At 35.9% G+C, this 24,524-nt stretch overlaps 3 protein-coding genes across 5 annotated transcripts in view; all 3 read left to right on the top strand.

The window, feature by feature from the left end:
- Nucleotides 1–11,136, top strand: part of trpm4b3 (transient receptor potential melastatin 4b3) — a 47,916-nt gene extending 36,780 nt beyond the window's left edge. Inside the window, exons 26-27 of one of the 2 annotated variants that reach the window (XR_012387463.1) lie at nucleotides 903–996; nucleotides 10,285–11,136. Coding sequence is in view for 1 of the 2 variants with exons in the window: in NM_001328032.1 (NP_001314961.1) it covers nucleotides 903–996; nucleotides 2,765–2,781 (111 nt within the window). In the remaining variant the exon portion in view is untranslated. Of the gene's footprint in view, nucleotides 1–902; nucleotides 997–2,764; nucleotides 2,782–10,284 lie in introns of those variants that run through there. The other variant, NM_001328032.1, reaches the window with a different exon arrangement.
- The window catches only part of fra10ac1 (FRA10A associated CGG repeat 1), an 855,621-nt gene extending 839,201 nt beyond the window's left edge, over nucleotides 1–16,420 (top strand). The window contains exon 9 of the transcript XR_012387572.1: nucleotides 16,250–16,420. The gene's annotated coding sequence lies outside the window, so the exon portion shown is untranslated. The remainder of the gene's footprint in view (nucleotides 1–16,249) is intronic.
- On the top strand, nucleotides 10,572–22,098 carry LOC553296 (uncharacterized). 2 transcript variants are annotated; one of them, XM_021480210.3, is made up of 7 exons: nucleotides 10,572–11,451; nucleotides 15,318–15,418; nucleotides 18,547–18,615; nucleotides 18,852–18,869; nucleotides 20,971–21,025; nucleotides 21,193–21,229; nucleotides 21,348–22,098. In XM_021480210.3, the coding sequence occupies exons 1-7, from the start codon at nucleotides 10,593–10,595 to the stop codon at nucleotides 21,367–21,369; spliced, it is 1,161 nt and encodes a 386-aa protein (XP_021335885.1). In that variant the 5' UTR covers nucleotides 10,572–10,592; the 3' UTR covers nucleotides 21,370–22,098. The 2 variants fall into 2 exon arrangements, with proteins under 2 accessions (XP_021335885.1, XP_002663941.1); XM_002663895.8 differs by lacking the exon at nucleotides 18,852–18,869.
- Nucleotides 22,099–24,524: the final 2,426 nt, after the last annotated feature.

Raw genomic sequence — 24,524 nt, 5'->3', positions numbered from 1 at the left:
TCAGGTGAAAATAATTAGTAATTGGTATTTCTGAAAGCTCTTTCAGTGATTTGTAACTTACAAATGATCAGACAACAATCTGACAAAATCTAAGGACATAAAATTATTCTTTTAATAAACATTAAGATCAATGATAGACAAATGCATTAAACTGAATGATAATAGTTGCAAATCAAAAGTTTGATAATAATAGCTTTATGAAAGGCAGGTACTGTGAATGAAACATTTATTAGACCCCCTAGTTTTTTGAGATTTTGCGATTGCTGAATAGAATGCAAAATGAAAATAATCGCAAAAAAGTTAAATAATTTAATAAAACATTCAAAACATTCAATCAAATTATATTTATTTCAGTTTGGAGTGAATTGTTTTACATTACTTATAGACGGTAATGTATTTGAGTGATGTATTCGAGTCCAAATTGTACGAATCCTGCTGGATTTGTGTGTGTGTGTGTGTGTGTGTGTGTGTGTGTGTGTGTGTGTGTGTGTGTGTGTGTGTGTGTGTGTGTGTTGGTGTATTTGAGACTTTCCTGCTAGCACACACCTCCTATATGGGTCACTTGAGCCCTGTAGCCAATAAGATGCGAGCTTACTGTTTAACAAATCACAACCCACTGAGAACCTTTCTTTTTAAAACATTGATGTTTAAAAATTATGTTTAACAGAGCAAGAAAACTTTCACAGTATGTCTGATAATATTATTTCTTCTGGAGGAAGTCTTATTTGTTTTATTTCGGCTGGAATAAAAGCGGCTTAATTCTATGATAACAATCTCCAGGATATATTTTATGCCTAATATTTTCTGCACTCACAGAGACATATCTAATAAAGTGGTCCAGGTTTATCTAATAAGAGTGTATATGGACTATTGCTGATTGATTGATACTCTTGTATATGCAGATAGAGTTCTGTACCTCTTCTCTACAGTGGATTATGGAGACTCTTTCTCAGAGCAGCACAGCGAAGAGCACTAAAGCACATCCTACTCGCAAAGGTAAAAACTGCTGATACTTATCTCAACACTTACAAATATGATAACAGCATTTCTTCACAATAGAATGTGAAATTCTCATAGTAATCATTTCAAGAATTGGTTCACCCAAAAATGAAAAGTGTGGTATTAATTACTCACCTTCATGACGATTCAATGTCTCTGAGACTGTCGTTTATCTTCAGAACACAAAGATATTAAGATATTTTAAATGAAATTCTTCATAACGTGTCTGCCCAAACCCTTTAAACCTAAATATCTCCCTCATGCTTAAAGTTAATATTAGCATTTTTATATTTTTTATATTTAATATCTTTATTTCTACAATCTTGTAAATGACACCAAAAATTGTAAAAGAAAATCTGTGTAACATGTGCACTCACCAGCCACTTTATTAGGTACACCATGTAGACATGGTCGAGACGATCTGCTGCAGTTCAAACTGAGCATCAGAATGGGGAAGAAAGGTGATTTAAGTGACTTTGAACGTGGCATGATTGTTGGTGCCAGACGGGCTGGTTTGAGTATTTCAGAAACTGCTGATCTACTGGGATTTTTACGCACAACCATCTCTAGGGTTTACTGAGAATGGCCTGAAAAAAAGAGAAAATATCCAGTGAGCAGCAGTTCTGTGGGCACAAATGCCTTGTTGATGCCAGAGGTCAGAGGAGAATGGTCAGACTGGTTCCAGCTGATGAAAAAAGCAACAGTAACTCAAATAAGCACTTGTTAAACCGAGGTCTGCAGAAGAGCATCTCTGAACACACAACACGTCCAACCTTGAGGCAGATGGGCTACAGCAGCAGAAGACCACACCGGGTGCCACTCCTGTCAGCTAAGAACAGGAAACTGAGGCTACAACTGGCACAGGCTCACTAAAACTGGACAATAGAAGATTGGAGAAACGTTGCCTGCTCTGATGAGTCTCGATTTCTGCTGCCACATTCGGATGGTTGGGTCAGAATTTGGCATCAACAACATGAAAGCATGGATCCATCCTTTATTGTATAAGCGGTTCAGGCTGATGGTGGTGATGTAATGATGTGGGGGATATTTTCTTGCCATTCTTTGGGCTCATTAGTACCAATTGAGCATCGTGTCAACACCACAGCCTACCTGAGTAATATTGCTGACTATGTCTATCCCTTTAGGACACAGTGTACTCATCTTCTGATGGCTACTTCCAGCAGGATAACACACCAAGTCATAAAGCGTGAATCATCTCAGACTGGTTTCTTGAGCATGACAATGAGTTCACTGTACTCAAATGGCCTCCAATAGAGCACCTTTGGTGTGTGGTGGAATGGGAGATTTGCATCATGGATGTGCGGCCGACAAATCTGCAGCAACTTCGTGATGCTATCATGTCTATATGGACCAAAATCCATATTAAGGCATTTCTGAAGGGCGCTGTAGGGTGCAAAAGGGCGTCCAGCCCGGTACTAGTAAGCTGTACCTAATAAAGTGGCCGTAATGCAATATATCTGTCTTAAATTCTCCTCGTTTAAATCTTCATGCCCTCAAGCTTGTAACAATTCAAATGAAAACACTTTTATTTTACTGAACTGCTGTCAAATGATGCGATGTAAAATGCATCTAACTGCAAAATCAATCATGTTTCATTAGAATTACAAAATAAATGATCGTGTCAGCTTTTAAATTGCAGAAAATTGATGATATCAATATGTTTTGATAGACCGATTTCCCTCTACCTCACCATATTTTTGATTATAATGTTTTGAACATGCTGCAATTTATCTTTTGTCATCAGCCAGCATTGAGAAATGAGAAAGAGCTGAGTTTCCTGTGTTCATCTTCTGTCTTCATTCATACACAACACAAGAAACCACGAGAGCCAACGAAAGGATGGATGATGCCAAAAACACTTCACATGTTCCGCTTTCCATCTTTAAACTAGTCATCCTGGCCTTTTCATGCTGCTTTTCTGACTGTGAGAAGAGAAAAAGCCTCTGAATCTCCTTGAACTTACTATGCACTGAAAGGTCAATTACACCATGTTACATTCAGAGATCAATCGAATGATATTTTAGTAACACTTTATTTTACTTTACACTTCAACTATCAATTCTCACTATTTACTAGTAGCTTATTATCAGTCTATTATTAAGAAATTGGCTATTTCTTGTACGTATAAAATACATATTCTACATGATCATATTTTACATCCCTAATCCTAGCTAAAACTACTATATTAATAACTACTAATAAGCAGCGAATAAAACGATTATTGAGCTAAAAGTCATAGTTAGTGCTTTATTAATAGTGAGAATTGTACTTAAAAAAAACATTAGTACTCACACTTTATTATAATGTCAATGTGATTGTTTAAGCTGATTTTATAAGTGCAATAACATCTTTAGGATGAAAAAAAACCTCTGAGCCGTGTAAATGTATTGATTATGCAATCTTTACACAATGTTACAGTACATTAAATGAGGTAAAGATTGTAATATATGACTTCTCTATAAACAGCGAGTGAAAAAAGCATTGAACATGTCATGATTTTTCTCAGAAAGCACGTGTCTAAATGTACTGTTGACAAAGTTTTCACTAGATGTCAGTAACAACCAAATTCATTCAAAGAAAACTAAATTAATCAATTTATAAATGAAGTTATTTAAAAAACACTGAAATGACACAGGGGAAAAGTATTGAACACATGAAGAAAGGAAGGTGTAAAAGGCAAGGAAAGCCCAGACAGCAGCTGAAATCTTCATGATTGTAAATGAATATTGGCTTCTCCAGTCCAACACCTGCATTACCAGATGATGAAGATGAAACCAGGGTGGACATTTAAGCGAGACCTTCATCCTAAACACAGCCAAGGAAACTCTCTAATGGTTTCAAAAAAGAAAATAAAGCTGCTAGAATGGCCCGAACAACCACCTGACCTGTATCCAATAGAAAATAAGAACTGAAGATCACAGTTTATAGACGAGACCTACATAAACTGTCATTACCAAAAACAACTTATACAAAGTATTAACTCATTTGAGTAGTTCAGCATTTTCTCCTTGTGTCACTCCATTGCTGTTACGGATAATTAATGTTTCTAAATTAGTTAAATTTTATTTGTATGTTTGGGAATCTGGGTCAAATTTAGTAACATCTGTAGAAATATATTTGCCAGAAAACAAAATGCTGACATGTTCAAAACTTAGTTTACTAAAATTGTTACTTATTAAAAAAACTTTACTGCGTGCTGTAGTGATGTTCTTGAATTTTGCATTATTATTATTTTTATTTTTTTGTGCTGCATTTTGTTGCCTATTTTATATATTATGTTATATTTTCATAGCATTTTTCTTTGATGGAGATCTTTGTCATTCTGTGTGCTTTAAATTTGTTTTACAACTTAATGTATTTTGAGATTTTTAAATAAACATTCTGAAATCCTGACTTCTGACTTTTTATTTAAAATGCTGTAGTGTTTTAGCCGACTCTGCAGACACAGAGGAGATAAATAGATTACGTGTTCAAGTTTGCCTCTCGTATTTCAGGGGCAACAAAGATCCTTCACAATGTTCTCTTCAAACTACAGCTGTGCCAGTGGACTTGCTGGACTTGTAGTCTTCACTCAGGTTTCACTCCTGCTTTGACGTACTGTCTTTGAAACAGGAGGTTTGTGGTGGGACAAATCAACGAGCTGGCATAAATATAAATCGGTAACACTTTACAATAAGGTTCATTAGATAATGCATTTACTAACATGAACTAATTATGAACAACACATGTACAGCATTTATTAATCATAACTGAACATTTACTAATTTATTAACATTCAAGTCCATGCTTGTTGACATTAGTTAATGCACTGCATGAACTAACAATGAACAACTGTATTTTCATTAACTAATGTTAACTAACATGAAGAAATGCAGTAGTAGATGTATTGTTAATTGTTTGTTCATGTTAGTAAATGCATTAATGAACATTAACTAATGAATCTTATTGTAAAGTGTGACCCATACATTTTAGTCCCATCCAGGTGGTTTTAAAGTTATGAGTTACTTTCTTCTGTTGAACACAAAACAAAATATTCTGTATTATGTTGAGGGAATGGCAGCCATTGACATTCATTGTAGTAATAAAAAAAAAATTAATACAAAAAAAAAATTAATACTGTGGAAGTCATAGAAAGGTTTTGTAACCTAAAACCTTGGGTTGGGTGTTTTAAGCCCCTGGTGTATTGTCATAAGCCCCTGTTTGTTTGGAAAATGTTGCACTTAAAAACAGGTTGTATAACATTAATTTGTTATCCAGGTACTTCAAATTAGCACATACATCATGTGCATTCCACTTAACGCAACTTTTGTGTCGTTATTTAAATAATCAGTACCTGTTTCTTCCAGCAGGTGGGAGTGGGACTGTTGTCATGCGCCAAGTGTTAAAAACAATCCCTTCACCGTCCTCATTCATTCATTATTTTGAGGAGTTGAAGCTGATGAGGTAATAATACAACTGTTTTACAAAATTGAATAGTTATAACTACAGATAAAGCTTAATATTTGGTTTCACAGTATAAAACGTGTAGTTTTGGTGAAATAAAAATAACATGTGCGTTATGTGAATGTAACTACATGCAAATTATTCAGATAAAATGTCAATTGTTTTAGCTTTCTAGAAATTATGTAGATATCTAGACATATTTATCTAGATATGATATAACAAGTGTAATCTGTTTCTGTAATAGTTAAATCACAGTAAGTTCATGCAGCTTATTATATTCTACTGTAAATGCTTTAAGTTAATATCGGATTATAAATTGACTTTTCGGTAGAAATGATAGAAAATGACAGACAATGAGAAATGCGATTCAAATGCCAAATAAGGAGGACAAAGAACATATAAAGGTCTTTGAATATATTGTTCTTACAGTTTGTATGCGGGTGAACCTTTTTTCTTTCGGACTAAGCCCCTTATCCCTTTCGACCCTAGTAATAACCCTGGACTGGGGCTAGACAGAATCTGACAGTTTTTCCTATTTCTGCGCACCAATTTGTAAAAATAAATAAATAAATAATAAAGACAATGCAGACATCTTTGCAGTTATGTGGATTGTTTTTGGGAATATAGTAAAGTTAAAACATTAAATATTAATAGTTTAACACTTGTATTTATGGTTTACAATAAAAATCCAATTCGATCCTTTTATTTGATAAACAAAGCACATCTCTCACAGTGTTTACTGAAATTTACTTAGAAAACAGAAAAATATTGTCATAAGCTGCATTCATGTTGTTCCAACACAAATCGACTAAGTATTGCTGTAATTAAAGAGGATAAAACATAAAAACAATTAGGTTATCCTAAAAAAAAAAAGAAAACTCAAGAATTTTGTCGTTACAGCTCGCTTTATATAAGTCGTTTAAACGAGGAGCAAAATATTTTTTGTAGTCCACTGTAAAACATGCAGGTTGTTTCAGCTCATTTAAAATAAGCAGTTTGAATGATCAAGAAAAAAAAAAAAAAAACATTTCTTGAGTGTGTACACATATGAGTATTAGTCAATATAACTAAAATGATTATAACAAAATTAATAAATATATATTTACACTTTTACATAAGTAATTAAAAAGACTAAATAATGGGCTAAGAATATGCTAATTTCTGGCCTTTCAGATTCCGTGTGCGTCTACCAGTGACTTAAAAAGTAGCTCCGCTGTAATCAGCAGTATTTAAAAGCTTAGACTGTGGGTTAAATGTATAGAGGTGACCTTTAGAAAAGGAGCTGCGAGAGGGAGGGATGGAGTTTCAGCAGCTTAGTGATCCACTGAAGGTCAGATTGTGCAGTGTGCCGCTACTATTGAAGGTCTCTTTATTTAGCTTTCCACCCAGCAGACCCAGCCAGCCCTGCAGAGGTTCAAAACAGGACTGGCTTCACTCAATTTGCATAACGCTGGTGATTTGTTCTTTCCCCATGCACGGAAAAAATTTTCTCCAAGATGATTCCTTAAATTTACTAAATGTTTTAGATTAAGTGGTTGTAAACAATTTATCTGGACTGAATTTAATTTAATTTAAACTTTACTGAATTTAATTTGTTTAATTTTTTGCACATTTAAATAGTTTAGCAAAACTATTTTTTTCAGTGTGGACACTCTTTGACATGTTTGATATGTGTTTAAACTACTTATTATAAGAACTAAAACTAATAAGTTAACGCAATCATTTCATGTTGTCCCAACTCAAATTAACTGTATGGACCCCAGTTTTTTTTTTTTTTTTTACGGTGTACTTCCTGCTAACTTAATAATGGTTAATTCCTGCTAACTTAATAAGCAGCTAATTCGATATTTATTGAGCTAAAAGTCATAATTTATTAATAGTAAGAATAGCACATTAAAATATAGTGAGCTACTGTATACTTAAAATGTTTAGTGTGTTTTTTTAAGATGTCAGTGTGATTGTACTCATCTAATCTGATTGTGTAAGTGCAATAACAGGATTAAGATGACTAAAGCAGGGGTGCCCAAACTTTTTCTTATAAAATGCCAAAACCAGTGTTAGATTTTGTTGTATTTTGCCTAACCGTTCTTGTATGGCTTTGCCAATGTATTAGATTACAGTACGTTTGCTGCTTGTTCAAACTACCTATTCAAAATGAGTCGCAACAACACAATACTTAAGGTTATTGGCGACAACGTAATAGTTTCACATTCAAACCACTTACATTTGTAAAAACTATTTAGTGAACTTAATGTATTTGTGTTGTGACAACATGAAGGAATTGTGTGGAACCCAGCACTTTTTACAGTGTAGATGTCAGTAACAACCAATGGTGTAAAGTAACCAATTACAAATACTCAAACTACTGTAATAGAGTAGTTTTTTTTTCCAGAAAATGTAATTTACTAAGTAGTTTTACAAATTTTTCCCTTGAGTGCATTTTTAGTGCAGTGTTGGTACTTTTACTCCACTGCTTTCCTTCAACCTGCAGTCACTACTTTATTTCTTCTTGTTTATGGGGATTAGAAAAATCAGTCCTGTGATTCCTGTCCAATCAAATCGCACATAGAAGGTAAATTGACACATGCTGAACTACCTCAATACATGGCGATTTATAAACGCAGCAAACCTTTTGGAACCATTAAAAGTGTCCAAGAAGATGCCCAAAAACTTTACACAGAGAGTGTTTGGATGCATGTCACTGATGAGATGTCAGATGTTTACTTTTTGATGACCAAAGCGGCCTTAAACACTCAGCAGGCACAAGACATCAACATAACCTCAGATTGACGTTATACCCCAACATTGTGGGGACATTGCATTTTGTTTGGAAATAAAGATCGGGTTGACATCAATGTCTAATGTCCAACCTAAAATCAGCCAAATATTAACATATTACAGCTTTACATTGTGTTGACCGTATGGCGTCTATCAGATGTTGGATTTTAGTTTCCAAACCTGACAGATGTATCTGTATTTGATGTCAATATGTCGTTAGTTTAAAGTGTTGGCTCAACATTGGATTTTGCAAAGTTGATTTATTGGATTTATTAAATTATTTAAGGTAAGTGTTTGAAAACAATTCATTTGGGCTGAACTTAAACAAACAAATTAAGTTAAACATAACTAAATTTAGTTTGTTTGTTCAAATTCAACACATTTAAATAGTTTGCAATGGTTTTGCAGAAATATTTTTTTTTTCAGTGTGTAAAACTCAAAACGCTGAGGTAACAAACCATTTGAGGAAACCGATTGCAGCAAATCATTTAAGTTCAAAAACTAATCCTAATGAGTACTGTGAACTTAATCCATTTGAGTAAACAAGGCATTTTGGGCACAGTAAAATGTTGGATTTTGGTCACTTTGTAACACAACCTAAAATCAACCAATTATCAGCGTCATTTGATGCCATTAATGAACATCAAATTAACATTGTCCTTAGACACTGGATAGACATTTTGGTCACCTGACATCACAACCTAAATCGAACCTAATATTAATGTCTTATTGCATTGTGTGCCTGCTGGGAAATCAATAAATGCACTACAGAATGTTACATTTACACACATCCACAAATTAGATGTAAATGCATCAGCTTTTTAACAGCGTAATGCTCACTACTATTGGGATGTAACAATATTTTAAATACCGTCAAACCACAATAGTAATTTTTTTCGATATTACCGTAGCCGCATGACTCAATAAAACTATATTTCTGAGCAAAGTTTGCTTAGGCGAATGAAGCGAACGGGAGGTAGCGGGAACTACAATTCCCATCAGCCCAGGCGTGGCCATCATCCTTTGCGGTCTGTTGTCACTACAGATCCAGTAATGCGGAAATGGAGTGTGTTGCTAGTAACGGGGAAGAAAAAGAGCTGGAAATGATCGAACCTAAAGCGGGTTTTAAATCGGATGTGTGGAAGCATTTCGGTTTCTTTCTAAAAAGATACGATAAAGGAGAAAAGGTGACAGACAAAGAAAAAAACAATATGCAGACACTGCCAGACTGTGGTGAAATATAAGTCGGGGAATACGACTAAAAACAGTCATGGGGACTGCAGAACACAGCACACTTGTTAGATTGATGCAGACATTGACTTGTACCGCAAAGAGACCTCTATCTCACTCATGGCTTGTCCTCTCAAGTGGTGGAAAGACAACGTTACCCACTTCTGTCAACCTTGGCTAAATCATATCTCTCTGTCCCAGAAACCTCAGTCCCAAATGAGAGGGGTTTTTTTCTGTTGCAGGGGACATGCCCAGACATCCCAGCTTTTACCAGATTATAGTTATATGATAATTTTCCTTAAAAAACCCATCTCTATCTAAGTGAGTGAGTGATTAAATGTTGAATGTAATGAGTTTTCAACAATACTAAATTGAAACTATTTTTTAATATGGTTTAATAGTTTTTTGTTATTAAAATTGAAAAATTGAAGTTCCTGTTTCGAAACTTACAGATAGATGGCTAATTTGTATGTCATTAATATGTTCAGTGATAAGGTAAATAAAACTTTTGGCACTTTTTTCGAGTCTTTTCATTAGTTTAGTTTTTCCTGTAAATTATTCAATAAATACCATACCGTGCCATTCAAACCAAGGTATTACCGTACCGTGAAATTCTGATACCGTTTTATCCCTACTCACTACTCTTGAAAACTTTTAAGAGGGCTACTTTTAACTCAAGCTTTGAGTAATATATCCAACAGATACGTTTACTCACACTACATTTTTGGGCAAGTAATCCACACACTCAACGAAAGCAAAACTAGATCAAAACTTTCCTTAGACAGTTTAACTGAGTCACTTTCTCTCACACAGATATAATAATGGAGGCCTGCAGAAGTGTGTGTTGTGCATGTGGCCCTGTCAATCAGCATATGAGTGTGTTCTTCTGTTCTACACCATTCTCTGAATGCTGCGAGTGTGCATGTGATCCCACAACAGAGAACAGCCCTCTCCGTCTCTCAAACCCCTTCAGCCACTGCAGCTACAAGTAAACTGCCTCTCTCTCTAAGCAATCCAGGATCCTTTAACTCTACTAGAAGCTGCTTGCTTTTGGGTGGATGCAAACACATATTTGGAGTCTGGTTTTTCCTGTTGCGCTTGTGTGAGAGAGCGACTGCAAGATGGTGGCTTCTCGCTGTTGGCTTCTATGGCTTGTCGTAGCTTTGCTCGGATCCGGGACGTTCAGGGATTCAGTTGAAGCTGAAGAAAGGCTGCAGAATGAGGAGGTGAAGGGTCTGGATCCGACTGGAGGTCACAAAGTGGAGGAGGCCGGTGAAGGGAACGCGTCTGAAGACGACGGAGGAGAGGGGGAAGAACCTGAGGAGCAGAATACAGCAGATCTGGAGGTAGAAGAAGCCAATGAAGACGTAGAAGAGAAAGGCGAGGAAACTGAAATAGCAGATGAAGAGGAAGCAACAGAGGAAGATGATGAGATTGAAGCAGTAGAAGAAGAGGAAGAAGCAGAAGAGGAAGATGAAGAGACAGAAGGAGTAGAAGAAGCAACAGAAGATGAAGAAGCAGAAGAGGAAGACGAAGAGACAGAAGGAGTAGAAGCAGCAGAAGAAGACGAAAAAGAAGCAGAAGAGGAAGAGGAAGATGAAGAGACAGGAGTAGAAGAAGCTGAAGATGAAGAGACGGATGGAGTAGAAGATGAAGAAGAAGCAGGAGAGGAAGATGAAGAAACAAAAGTAGTAGAAGATGATGATGATGAGACTGATGGAGTAGAAGAGGAAGATGAAGAGACCAAAGGGGCAGAAGATGAAGAGGATAATGTGGATGAAAAGAATGAAGAAGAAGAGCAGAAAATTGAGGTGAACGTAGCAGAAGAGGAACAAGAAGGATTAGCGGAGGAAGAAGATTCTCCACAACTGCTTGAAGAGGAAGCAGAAGCTGTGGAGGAAGAAGATGATGAAGAGGCAGATGCTGCTGCTGATGATGATGATGATGAAGAGGCTGGAGATGAAGAAACTGTAGCTGAAGGTAACTATTCATCACATTCAAATATATTCAAATATACACTGTAAAAATGTCCATAAATTAGCTGTTTTTGGTATTTTGTTATTCGTGTTTTTATTTTTCCCTCCTTTTATTTTTGAGTTGCATTATGGGATCATGATCTTTCTTGCAACAACTTTAAACCTAGAAGTGACTTTTATTGACATTTTCAATAGTTTAAAATGACTATATTACAGTACCAAAACCTTGTAATAAATTGCCAGTACACTTTCTGACATTTTACACACTTAATTCTCTATATATTATTTCTTATACAATAATTTTTTTCATTTCCTGGAGATGGGTTGAGGCTGGAAGGGCATCTGCTGCGTAAAAACGTGCTGGATGAGTTGACGGTTCATTCTGCTGTGGCGACCCCGGATTATTGAAGGGACTAAGCCGACAAGAAAATGAATGAAAGAATGAATTTTTTTAAAACTACTAAATGTCAATACAAGTCACTTTGTTGACTTTTGAAAAGTCGAGCAGAGCAGAGATCAAGCTCCCATAAGGCAAATCACAACCATAAATGAACAGAAAACACCACAAAATACAGAAACTGTTATATAACAGATTTTTTTTTTTACAGAGTAGTTACATTTGATGTGAACATATCACATTTCTGCCTCCCATTAGTGTTAGTACTTTGGTAATAGCAGGGGTGAGGGAAAAAAATCGATATAGAATCGTATTGCAATATTTTTCCACAGCAATAATACTGTATATCGATACATGTATACACCTCAAAATAACATCAATATTTTACTACACTATTTACTATTTACTTAAAGGGCACCTATGATGAAAATCATCTGTGTTTCCGCAGTCATAGTGAATTAAATCCACACCCCAGTATTTGGGGTGCAAAAAGATTTGGATTAACTCCACAACAAATACATCAAATAATCATTGGGAAAGTTCTTACTGTAGTATTTTCCAAAAATGTTACGTTAGATCGGGTTCCTTCATGTCTGTCTGTTATCTGCCGCAGCAGAGGTTGAGATTGAGGCACACTCTGACAGGCACATGGGAACAGTGGGCAGGGAGAACTAGCATTAAAGGGAAAGGGCACAATAACAGCTAAAATGTGTTCAGTGCAGAAAATTCCAACATTCTGAAAGGTATAATAAATAATCTGATGTGTGTTTTAAGCTTAAACTTTACAGACACATTCTGGAGACACAAAAGACACATCTTAAATCTTGAAAAAGGGGTAAAATAGGTGTCCTTTAAATGTTTAAATCATTTTCTTTACAGTCCAGTAGATGGTGCTGTTAAACTTTTTTTTTCCTGGTGAGTAGGTTTACATTCAGCATGCTGTAGGTTAGTATAATTAAGTTGGCAGCATTGTAGAAAGATACATACAATAATTACGACAAGTTCTCATTAAAATATTAGTAAGTTTTTATGCTTTAAAATCCCACATATTTACACTGCAGCAGAAAAATTAAAGTGAGATCAACAAACGTGAGAAACGTTTCTGTTTAATTAAAAACATATCATTTGGACTACATTGGAATAATGTTTCACAACCAACAAAATTCAGTAGGACATGCCCTGAGTGACCTCTAAAAATATTTAAATGACCTCGCAGGAAAAAAAGATTACAACGTTTGTCCTGCATCAAGTTCATCAGGCCTTAGAAATATGTCAATCAAATAAATCACTGTAGGCTTTATAAAGTTAAAATTGTTGTCTGTGTAAGTTCTGGAACAGAGCCATGGCTGGCTGTGTGAAGTCCTGTGTGTGTTCCTCTTTGTCAGTCTATGAAGTCACACATCGGCCCTGAAATAGCTCCACTATATCTGAACGGCAGCTCAAATATTTCAACCACTCAAGTCTGTTGTGGTTGAATGCTGTTGACATGAACCTGACATGTGATTTACAGTATGTTACAGGGCATCACGTGACCGTATATGGCCACCAGTTCAACATGAATTGAAGTTTACAAAAACTAGTGCATTTCAGTTTTAGCTGCTGTAAGAAATCTAATCAAGCTACTGTATCCATCATTCACTGCCAGCTAGCTTTCTCTAATCTAACCGCATTCAGATGATGAAAGATGTTTGTCGCCAAACTTAGTCTTATTTTATATATGCTAGTTTTAAACAATGTATCTGTGCACTTCATTGTTCATTGTAAGTCACGATAGGGGAAAAAAAAGGAAACTTAACATCCATTTCATGTCAACTTTAATGGCTGAAAGGGAAAGATCTCATCCTTCATCCTATCCTTTAGCTTGATCCAGACCATAGATATATACATTAGATGTCGCCTGGCCTATAGTTGTCTATTGGACGGAATGCGTCAATAGCGCCGCCATCTTGCTACAGGGTAGTGCTCCTTTGAAATGAATGCGGGACCAAGGTACAGTGGAGGACTGTGGCCATCCAAAGCCAGAGATATACACATATATCTATGATCGGGAGTTTTCCTGGATGTTAGTATGTAATTTTTTTTTCTAATTACGAAAATTATAATTTTACATCACTTTTCTACATTGATGGATCAGTGACCGCACAGGCATTCCTGACAAAAAAGCTTGTGTTTGTGTGGACAGAAATGTACTATTCACCCTCCCTGTTAAATTTAATCTAATCATGTCCTGAAACACACCTCCTCTCCTGCTTTCACTTCTCATACTGACGGAGGGAGCGATTCGTTTGTGAATGAATCCCCCGAGCGACTCTTTCACTAACGTTAGCCGACGATAATACAAGTTTCTGGCAGCGCAGCATCTCGTTGTCATATTTCTTTTGCATTGTTTGCTGATTTTATTCAACAAAACTAGCATAAGCCGAGTGTTTAGAGCGAGTTGGAGCTGCTTTGCCTTATGGTGAATGCAGTAAGTGACTGTTATCAACAAAAACGTTACCTGATTAGCACAAAAGTTCAGAACATACAAAAACAGAAAAAAAACTTAATATTACCTATGAAATGTTCTGCCTTTGTGCTTTGTTTTCTTTGTTTGCTCGTTACTACACCCGTAGACAGCGCTTATGTCCCACATTTTCACGTAATAACACTGTCTTGACTAGTGCGGTTGAATGACATTTGTCCTGGGAGCACTGTACCAATGTGGCGGCGCTATTGATGCATGCTTAGGGTCCCTATGCAACATCTAGTGTATATATCTATGGATCCAGACTAAATAAACTGAACCACGGGTGTGAAAGCACCCTAAGGCTAAATGATGACTAAACATTGCTAACACATATTTCAGGAACACTCCTTGACTGAGGTGCCTTGTCAGTGTACTTACCCCAGTGATATGCAGGTTTTTACTCACAGAGCGCTTTTACTTACCATTTATACCCTGCTGAAAAAAAAAATACTCAAACCAGCCTAAGCTGGTTGACCAGCCTGGTTTTAGAGGGGTTTTGGTCATTTACAGGCTGGTTTCCAGCCATTTCCAGCCTGGTCTTAGCTGGTCAGGCTGGAAAATGAGCAGCTAAAACCAGCTTGACAGCCTGGTTTAAGCTGGACATAGCTGGTTTTGGCTGGGCTCCCAGCCTGGTCAAGCTGGTTTTAGCTAGTCATCTTCCAACCTGACCAGGAAAGACCAGGATGGAAATAGCAGGGAACCAGCTGGGAAATGGCCCCCCTCTAAAACCAGGCTGGTCTCCAGCTAAAACCAGCCAACCAGCCTAGGCTGGTTTAAGCTGTTTTATCAGCAGGGGAATAAAATACTCAGACTTCATTGCTTAACAGATGGGCTTTAAACAGTGTCCTAACCAAGTTTAAAACACAGAAGAAGAGGCTTTACTACTGAATATAACTATGATGCCTTACCCATAACTAACTAAGTAATGAAGGACTTTCTTGAAGCTCATTTTTCCTCTGCTATGTAGAAGCGGCTGAAGAGGACAACATAGAGACTGTAGAGGCAGTCATGGCGGAGGATATACAGTACAGCTCCGGGTCTCTCTGTGGACTCTGCTCAGTCTGTGAGGTAAACCGTGCTGTTACCACATTGCACTTAAATTACTGAACCTCATATTAACATGTTTATAATGATCCTGTCACAAGTGCATTATCATAAGTGTGTATGACCAACATTTTATTTCATGGAATGAGCAATTTTATTTTACTGTAACAATGTCACTATATAGTTATTTAAATAGGTTATTTCAGGGTGTCCGAGGGGTCTTAAAAGGTAGAAAAAGTAAAAAAAAAAATCAATTTAGAGAAATTTAAGGCCCTTAAAAGCTATTTTTTTCTCAAGTTTGCCTGAATTTAATCTGTGAATATTGGGATGCTATTTGAAATCAATAAAATCCTGCTAGGTTTGACATCATACTGCTTTGTTTACCGCAGTAACCAATGCAACACTGTTATTTCTGCTGGATTAGCATTTTTATTTTGTACATAAATAATGTTTTAGTTAAGGATTAGTTTAGTAAATATACTAGAAGTTAAAATGTAGCTATTGTTACTGATTGAAACCTTATGTGGCGATAAAGCCTTACAATGTATGGTAGGAGTCTACAAAAATGTCTTGAAAGGTATTGGATTTCACTCTCTGTTTCCTGCATATACCCTGTATTTAAGAAAATCTACTCATAACAAATACTTACAAACATTAAGCCAATTTATTTTTCATATATTCTGACCAAAATATGAAACAAGTCTAAGCCGTTTATAATATAACCATGTTATTTATGTATTTTATATTTGCCTAGTCTAAAAATTACAACATCCCTAGTGAATCAATCATGTTGTTAGGTGTGCATTAGGACCTGGGGGAGGCTGTTAGTTGGCAGAGGTTTTAGCTCAACACAAGTGACTGCAGGGCCGGAGTGGGACTCCTTTTCAGCCCTGGAGTTTCAAGCCTCAGACCGGCCCACCTCAGTTCACGACTGACTATATTAAAATAAGGTCATTTCCAAATCAGTTTCTAATGACACTATCACGTATTTTTTTGAGAAAACAGCTGCTTTAGAACTTCAAATGTTCAACAACCCTAACAGTATTATATGTCTTAACAATAAAAATGAAAAAAAAAAAAAACCCTCTCAGACGAGGATCAAACCCGGGTCCGCAGTGTCATAGCCTAACGCGCTAACCACTGGACCACAACATCTGTGCGTAAAATAGTGGCTCGTCTTAGTTATATAATCATTAACCAGGCTGCGGGAAAATAGATAAAAAGAGCAGAGCTTTGGTAAAATAATTAATAGGAAGACTGTGGTCAAGTAAAAAAAATAATTAATGTAAAAAGTGTGACTGCTGAGAGCAACAGATTCTGGAGCTAGGGACAACGGCCCTCGCGGCCAAAAAACGCACCGGCCCACCGGGAATTCTCCCGGTCCTCCCGATTAGCCAATCCGGGCCTGAGTGACTGTATCTTACTGAGGGATGTTGTACACAGAGTTATTCTGTACTCACATTCAAAGTTTCAGGACAGTCATTTCAGTCTCATGATCAGCATCACACACTGCATGTGAATTAGCCACACCCACTTGTTTACATGTCGCACAATACACTTAAATTAATATATATATATATGTACATACAGTTGAAGTCAGAATTATTAGCCCCCCTGAATGATATTTTCCCCAATTTCTGTTTAACGGAGAGAAGATTTCTTCAACACATTTCTAATCATAATAGTTTTAATAACTCATTTCTAATAATTTATTTATTTTATTTTTGCCATAATGACAGTAAACACTTCTATACAGCTTAAAGTAACATACAAAGGCTTTACTAGGTTAACCAGGCAGATTAAGGTAATTAGGCAAGTTATTGTATACCGATGGTTTGTTCTGTAGACTATCGAAAAAATATAGCTTAAAGGGGCTATAAATTGTGTCCTTAAAATGGTTTTAAAAAATTCAAAACTGTTTTTACTCTTGCCAAAATAAAACAAATAAGACTTTTTCCAGAAGAAAAAATATTATCAGACATACTGTGAAAATTTCCTTGCTCTGTTAAACAGCATTTGGGAAATATATAGATTAGTTTAAATCCAATAGGGGCTAATAATTCTGACTTTAACTGTATATATATATATATATATATATATATATATATATATATATATATATATATATATATATATATATATATATATATATGTATATATATATATATATATATATATATATATATATATATATATATATATATATATATATATATATATATATATATATATGTATATATATATATATATATATATATATATGTATATATATATATATATATATATGTATATATATATATATATGTATATATATGTGTATATATATATATATGTATATATATATAAATATATATATATATATATATATATATATATATATATATATATATATATATATATATATATATATATATATATATATATATATATATATATATATATTTAATGGCTGTATATTTATATATTTATTTATATTACAGTGGATGGCTTATTTCACTGTAATGATATATACTGTCATACCACCAACCTCTTCATCAACATTTACACCTGGTATTGGCATGCATTAAAAACATCTCTAGATGTCTACTATGACTTATGTGAGAACAAGTAAATTAAAATGATGTGAATGGGAGCTATGATTTTGATCACAATTTTAAATGTAAGTGCCTTCTTTCACAATACATCCCCTAACCAACATGTTCTGTCGTGAAGAACATCGAGAGTGGATGGCTTTTAACACCTGGTTGAAAGGATTCATTTATGAGTGTTCATAAGAGTAAAGCTATCCAGTCAAATGCATTTCCACTCAGTAGAGATTGAGAACTTTAAACACTGTCTATAGGCTACCTGTACTTATTGTGTCTACTTGTAATTGGATCAACAAAATTGTCTATGAGGCAGTTGCTAAGGCGGAGAATCTGGTTGTTAAGGTGTGTCTAGAAAGTTAGTGATTGGCTGCTCATAGTTTTAGTTAAATGAGCCCTGCATTAAGTCTGTCTGATGGAAAGTTATGAGGTCACAAAGTTTGGTCCAATGTTAAATCAATGACAGCCTTTTGCAATGTAAGTCTATGGGCACAATGATCAGTGCATGAGGTGTTAATGTTGCCTGTTTTAGCACGACTCATGAACTTCCTCTCTCTTTGCTCTCAGCACTGTGATACCTGCGACAAATGTCCCTGTGAGGAGGGAGACACATCAGAACACTGCCATCAATGTGAAGTAAATATAGTTTCATCATTTTACCAAAATATTTAAATCAATATGGGGAGACCAGGGATGATTGTAACATAACTTTTCATTATCACCTAAAACTACCCTTTTTTTAGCTACATGACTGAAACTTTTAGGCAAAGTACCCACATTTGTTTACTACAAATTTCAACTATTTAAATTTATTAAACTATATCACTGACTTATTGAGATGATGACAAACACAAAGTGGTCATTTGTTACAGGCTATAACACATACTGGGGTAAGTTGTAACAGGTAGACAAAATGCACAAAAACTAAGCGTACTACAAGTGATATGCCACAACAACAGTTTAATTGTAAATAAATGACTGCAACAATACAATAAATGTGAATATTGCATGTAAATGTGCATATTGTGTGTGTTTGAGCATGCACATGTGCGTTTGTGTGTGCATGTCTGTATGTGCACATACATATGTATGTGTGTGTAAGTGTTTGTATAGACCTTTTTCTTGGAATGCAAAACTACCCATTATGCTTTGCGTGTATGCGCAAGGAGAATGCGAAGAACTTCCGGTCGGCAGCTAATGCGTGTAAACAGTCACATTTGGACAGCTTTGAAAGATAGTTTTTATCCTCTTTGAACTAATACTGTTGTCCATCAGCACCATCTCCTGGACTGATCACTTAAAGAAATGCGATCTAATAGGATGGAAAACAGCTGCTGTGAGGCGTTTTCCCCTCGTTGTCAGACGGCATCTTCTGCCGTTTTAATGAAGTGAAGCCTTGTCATCGCTAAAGTCAACATTTTCTTTTTATTTCAAATATATAACCAGCCCAAACAAATGTAATTCACCAAAATGTATGACACACACACAGTAGCCTGTACTGTGCCACGGACACACAGGCTAGTGTCATTTCAAAATGACAGAAAAACACAAACCGTGGTGAATACAACACACGAAATAAAACACAAACGGCTCGCGATTAGAATGAACAGCAAATCAGCCAGCAGAGGATCAATAACAGACTTTTATTGGTCATTTTTGTAAATTGCACGACTTTCATAAGTTACCTGTTAAGTTTCATGCCAGTACTCTGGTTTGCTCTCTCTCTCTCTCTCTCTCTCTCTCTCTCTCTCTCCCCTGCTGAAAAAAACAGCATAGACCAGCATTGCTGGTCACCAGCAAGACCAGCATATGTTGTGTTTTGGTGCTGGTATGCTGGTGCTGGTATGCTGATAACCAGCATGGGATGCTGGTGCTGTGATGCGCTGGTGTTATGCTGTGGTGACCAGCATGGGATGCTGGTGCTATGCTGGTGACCAGCATGGGATGCTGGTGTTATGCTGTGGTGACCATGGGATGCTGGTGCTGTGATGCTGGTATTATGCTGGTGACCAGCATGGGATGCTGGTGCTGTGATGCTGGTGACCAGCATAGGATGCTGCTGCTATCTCTCTCTCTCTCTCTCTCTCTCTCTCTGTGTGTGTGTGTGTGTGTGTGTGTGTTGGTGTGTGTGTTAAAGAGCCGCTGAGCTAACAGCTGACAGGCTGGGAACACACACACACACACACACACAAACACACACACACACTGTACGTTATTTCTGACGGCAGACACGTGAACTAGGAGAAAGTTTTTCTCGTATTTCTGACGCGCTTGAACCACATGTGACAGATTATAACGGCTTTAACAGACACATTTCTAAGTTGTGTGTCACAAAAACACTCTGTTATCCATTAAAAACGTTATTGAAACCCATTTTCGGAGCGCAAATTACCAGTTGTACACGTTGTAAACGGAAGTTTTTAGCATTCTACCGGAAGACGCTGGTCGCTATAGCGCCCTCCATGCAGCAGCCATGAAAAAGGTCTATACTTTCAAAATGCGTGTTTCAACCTACCCCGCCACTGTCATCTGTTGTTTAGCTAGCTGTATTAGCATGGTGCTTTGAAATCAGCCGGAGGTTTATACACCATTCTTTACTAGAGAAACTACAGTTTGATCTGATATAACTCTCATAGCATCATCTACAATGGTAGAGGTACTAAACAAAATACTATCTTGCTATTTATTTTTTACTTTCTTACCTCAGAATTAGATTTTCTGTTGTAGCTTCTGGAGAGATAGTAAGACTGACTAGAAAATCTCCATGTGTGATTGTTAAGGATACCTGAGGAAACTGAAAATGTTACATGACTTCAATCTGATCCTTAATTAGTGGAATTGGTAGTGTTTCAACTGTGTTTCAGCTATACCCGGTCTCCCCCTATATAGCTGCTGTATGAGCATGGACAGCCAAGGACTTTTAAGTTAACAAAAGTAAAAAAAACATCAACGTGTAGATGCATTACTTACACTTCATCTCTCCTTCCACAGGATTGCTCCTACTGCTATATTTGTCCTGTAATCTGTGAGACCGTCTGTCAACCAGGTAGGATGATGCAATTAAAACACTGGATTAATGCAGAAAAATGTCATTGTATACTCTTTTTGGCAGTATGTTTTTGGCAGATTCAGATAAGTTTATATGTCAGCACTGTATGTTTAATGTAATCATTTTGGGATAACCATTTCGAACTTAATTTGTGCTTCATTTAGGTGGAGTTCTGGATGTGCTCAGTGGTTCTCTCTACCAGTAAGGATGAAACATCCATCCAGAACCCTCCTTTCTATGCAGAATATTCACTAAATATGTTGATTTAAAGCGTACTTTCATGTTGACGCTGATGTTTGTGTGTGTGTTTCTTCTACAGGACAGTGAATACATTTCTCTGAAATGGATTCTTCACAGCGCCGTCTTTTGGATGAACAGAGGAACAACAGATGATTAAACTTTTCACCCTGAAGAATCTATCTTAAACGTAACTGAGGAACTGCCAGGACTCTAATGTTTACCATTTGATGCCACTTTAACAGTGACTTTTCAGGCTGTGTTAATGAATAGGGTATATGCAGAGCTAGTGTTTCTTCCCATACTGATAAACTTTCGGTGATTGGTTTATGTGACTTTTTTCCATTTTATACGGTTCCTTTCACAGCATCGATGTTGTAATGTTATTAAAATACAATCAGTTAAATAGATTATAGTTGCTCAAGCGTATAATGAGATGAAAAGCTAATTACATCAGGATCAGCAAGCTAGCGCAGAAGCTTCATTGAATATACTGGGGTAAAATAAATGTTCATATTTTAAAGACATGGCGGGGGGAAATGGAATGTAATGCAGTGCTATAAATACAATCTGAGACCCACTTTATATCGGATATCACTCAGCCAGTGGAGATCACTGATTTTTAAAGATAACAGACCTTAAACGCGATGATTTTGTAACGGCATACAGTTCACCGGAAGCGCTTGACCCAGGTTACTGACAAATTAAAAGTCCTTCCGCATACCTCCGCATATACCCTATAGCAATTGCATATGAATGCAAAAGCTCTCACTATTTCATAATGCTTCTGTTTTTGACTGTATTTTTGATCAAATAAATGCAGCCTTGGTGAACACCAGACTCTTCTTTAGATCACAGAACTCATACTGACCCTAACATCAGAATGATTTATTTTCCTGATTTTTTTTTTCTGATTTGATTTTTCTGAAGATCTCACACTTTTCGAAGATTTCATTTGTAGTTATTTAGTTATCTGTTTATTAAATAATGCATCGCTTTTAATGAAACATTTTTTATTAGCAAAAATACTGTTATACATTATGGGCTCTATTTTGACGGTCCATGCGCAGAGCGCAAAACGCAGGGCGCAAACGCTTTCAGGGCGTGTCAGAACACATTTTTGCTAATTTACGGATGGGAAAATCCGCTTTGCGCCGTGTCCCATGGTCTAAAAGGGTTGAGTTTATTTTCTTAATGAGTTATAGGTGTGTTTTGAGAATAAACCAATTAGAGTGTCATCTTCCATACCTTTAAGGGTCAGCTGCGCCGCGCCAAGAGCGCATTCGCTATTTACAGGACGTAAAGTAAGTCTAAGTGGAAAAACTGAGCATTTCACTAGCTAACAGTTAACAGTTTTTTTTTTTTTAACAGGAAACTGTTAAACAGAGCATCTACTGCGTGAGAATGAGAGATAATGGAACTACTTTCACATTCGCTCTTGGATAGGGAAACCTCTACGCACATCAATTAGTCTATAAATAAATAATTTTGTTTGTTAAGCGCAAATATTCATTTCAAAACTATTTCTAAATTCAGTTCTAATTTCCAGCAAACGAATAAATGAACAATAATAACCAAGTGTGCTCAAAAACCTGAGTTATATCCTAAAACACATGCTGTGCCCCATATGGTCTAAAACCTGACAGGTGGGCAAATCTAAGCTTGTTTTTAATAAAACAAATATAAATATGGATATAATAAATAATACTGCTAATAATAATAACATTATACAAAAGCAAATTGTTATGAATGAACAGAAAAAGCCTCCCGAGATGAAGAAGACATAAAAGCAGTGGTTTTTCATATTTATGTAGGCTGGAAAATAATATGTTTTGTAATATTTTATTCCTTTATATTTATATTCTATATCCATTCTTATTATATCCTATATATATATCCTTAATATTTACATTTTTTCATATGTAAAGATATTTGCCTATCTTGTGTGTATTAAGCAGTGTGTAAGCGAGGTGCAACTCTGCGCCGGAGTTTAGACCGGGTTAGTTGTGTCTAATGAAAAATCTATTATAGTTTCTCAAAATAGCAACGCGCCAGCGGTCCACCTCAGAACGCCTCCCTTTTTAGACCAGAACGCCTATGAGCGCACAAATGAGCGCTAATGCATTTGCTATTTAAACAGCGTAGCGCAACGCCTCAAAACCACTCTTGCGCCAAACTGAAACTACCAAAAGACTATTGCGCCACGTCTTGCGCCACACTGCGCCGGGTGTATGATAGGGCCCTATATGTTGTAATTTCAGCTGGTGGCACAAATGTAACTTTCTACAAATGTACACCTTTTAAATGGACAAAAGTAAAGAAAGCACTTTATAAAAACAGAATAAACATTCATTCATGCTTTCTGTATTTTTTAATACACAATTTTTTTGGTTGTGAACTGCATTATTAGAACTTGATCTGTGCTCTGTCGACCTTTGATGTTGAAAATTCAACTCTACAGTTTAACAATGTGACTTTTATTGACATTTTAGTAGTATTTTGAACTAATATGTTGAGAAATAAGTGTGTAAAATAACAGAAAATGTACCGGAAGTTTATTAAACGTTTTTGTTGCATAATATACAACTCCAATCTAGACAATATATCACTTTAAGCTATTACAAATGTTCATAAAAGTCACTTTTTCAAAACTTAAAAGTTGTTGGAAGTAAGATTACGGTCGCATGATGCAATTCAAAATCATAAATAATTGGGGAAAAATTACAACATTAAACACAAAACCTTTAAAACTTATTTATAGAATAATAAGTTTAAAGAATTTATAGATATTCTTACAGTGTGCACTGCTATTTATTCTATTCAATATACTATTTGTACTAGTTTCCCTTACAAATAGACCAACTAACAACCGCGGTTTATATGCTCAGCTCATTCAACGGAAACTTCTCTCAAGCTGTGAAAACTTGGTTAATGTGTGGAAACTTTGACAACTTTAGTTTTTGCCCACTTCCAAAGTCATGCAATGGAGAGTGAACTAAATAAATGAGCACTGTTTCTTGTTATGGAGTGCTGAATAGTCTTGTGGTCAGTTCAAGTGTGTTCACAAGATCAAGAGTTTATTTATGCCATTTCAGTGTTTAGTTGATCATATTTAAAGAAATTATATGTCAAGGTTATTGAAAGAAGCTATTTAATAGAGTCTGATGAATTAATTGCTTATACATGGAATTCATTTTTGTGTTTGCTTTCTTTTAAGTATATTGTTCTCAAACTGAGTCATCTCCTCCGTTACCTTTGT

This window comes from Danio rerio, chromosome 12 (assembly GCF_049306965.1).
Source record: "Danio rerio strain Tuebingen ecotype United States chromosome 12, GRCz12tu, whole genome shotgun sequence".
Classification (NCBI taxonomy): Eukaryota; Metazoa; Chordata; class Actinopteri; order Cypriniformes; family Danionidae; genus Danio; species Danio rerio.
Note: the sequence above shows the minus strand (reverse complement) of the source record. Positions and strands in the feature narration are given on the sequence as shown.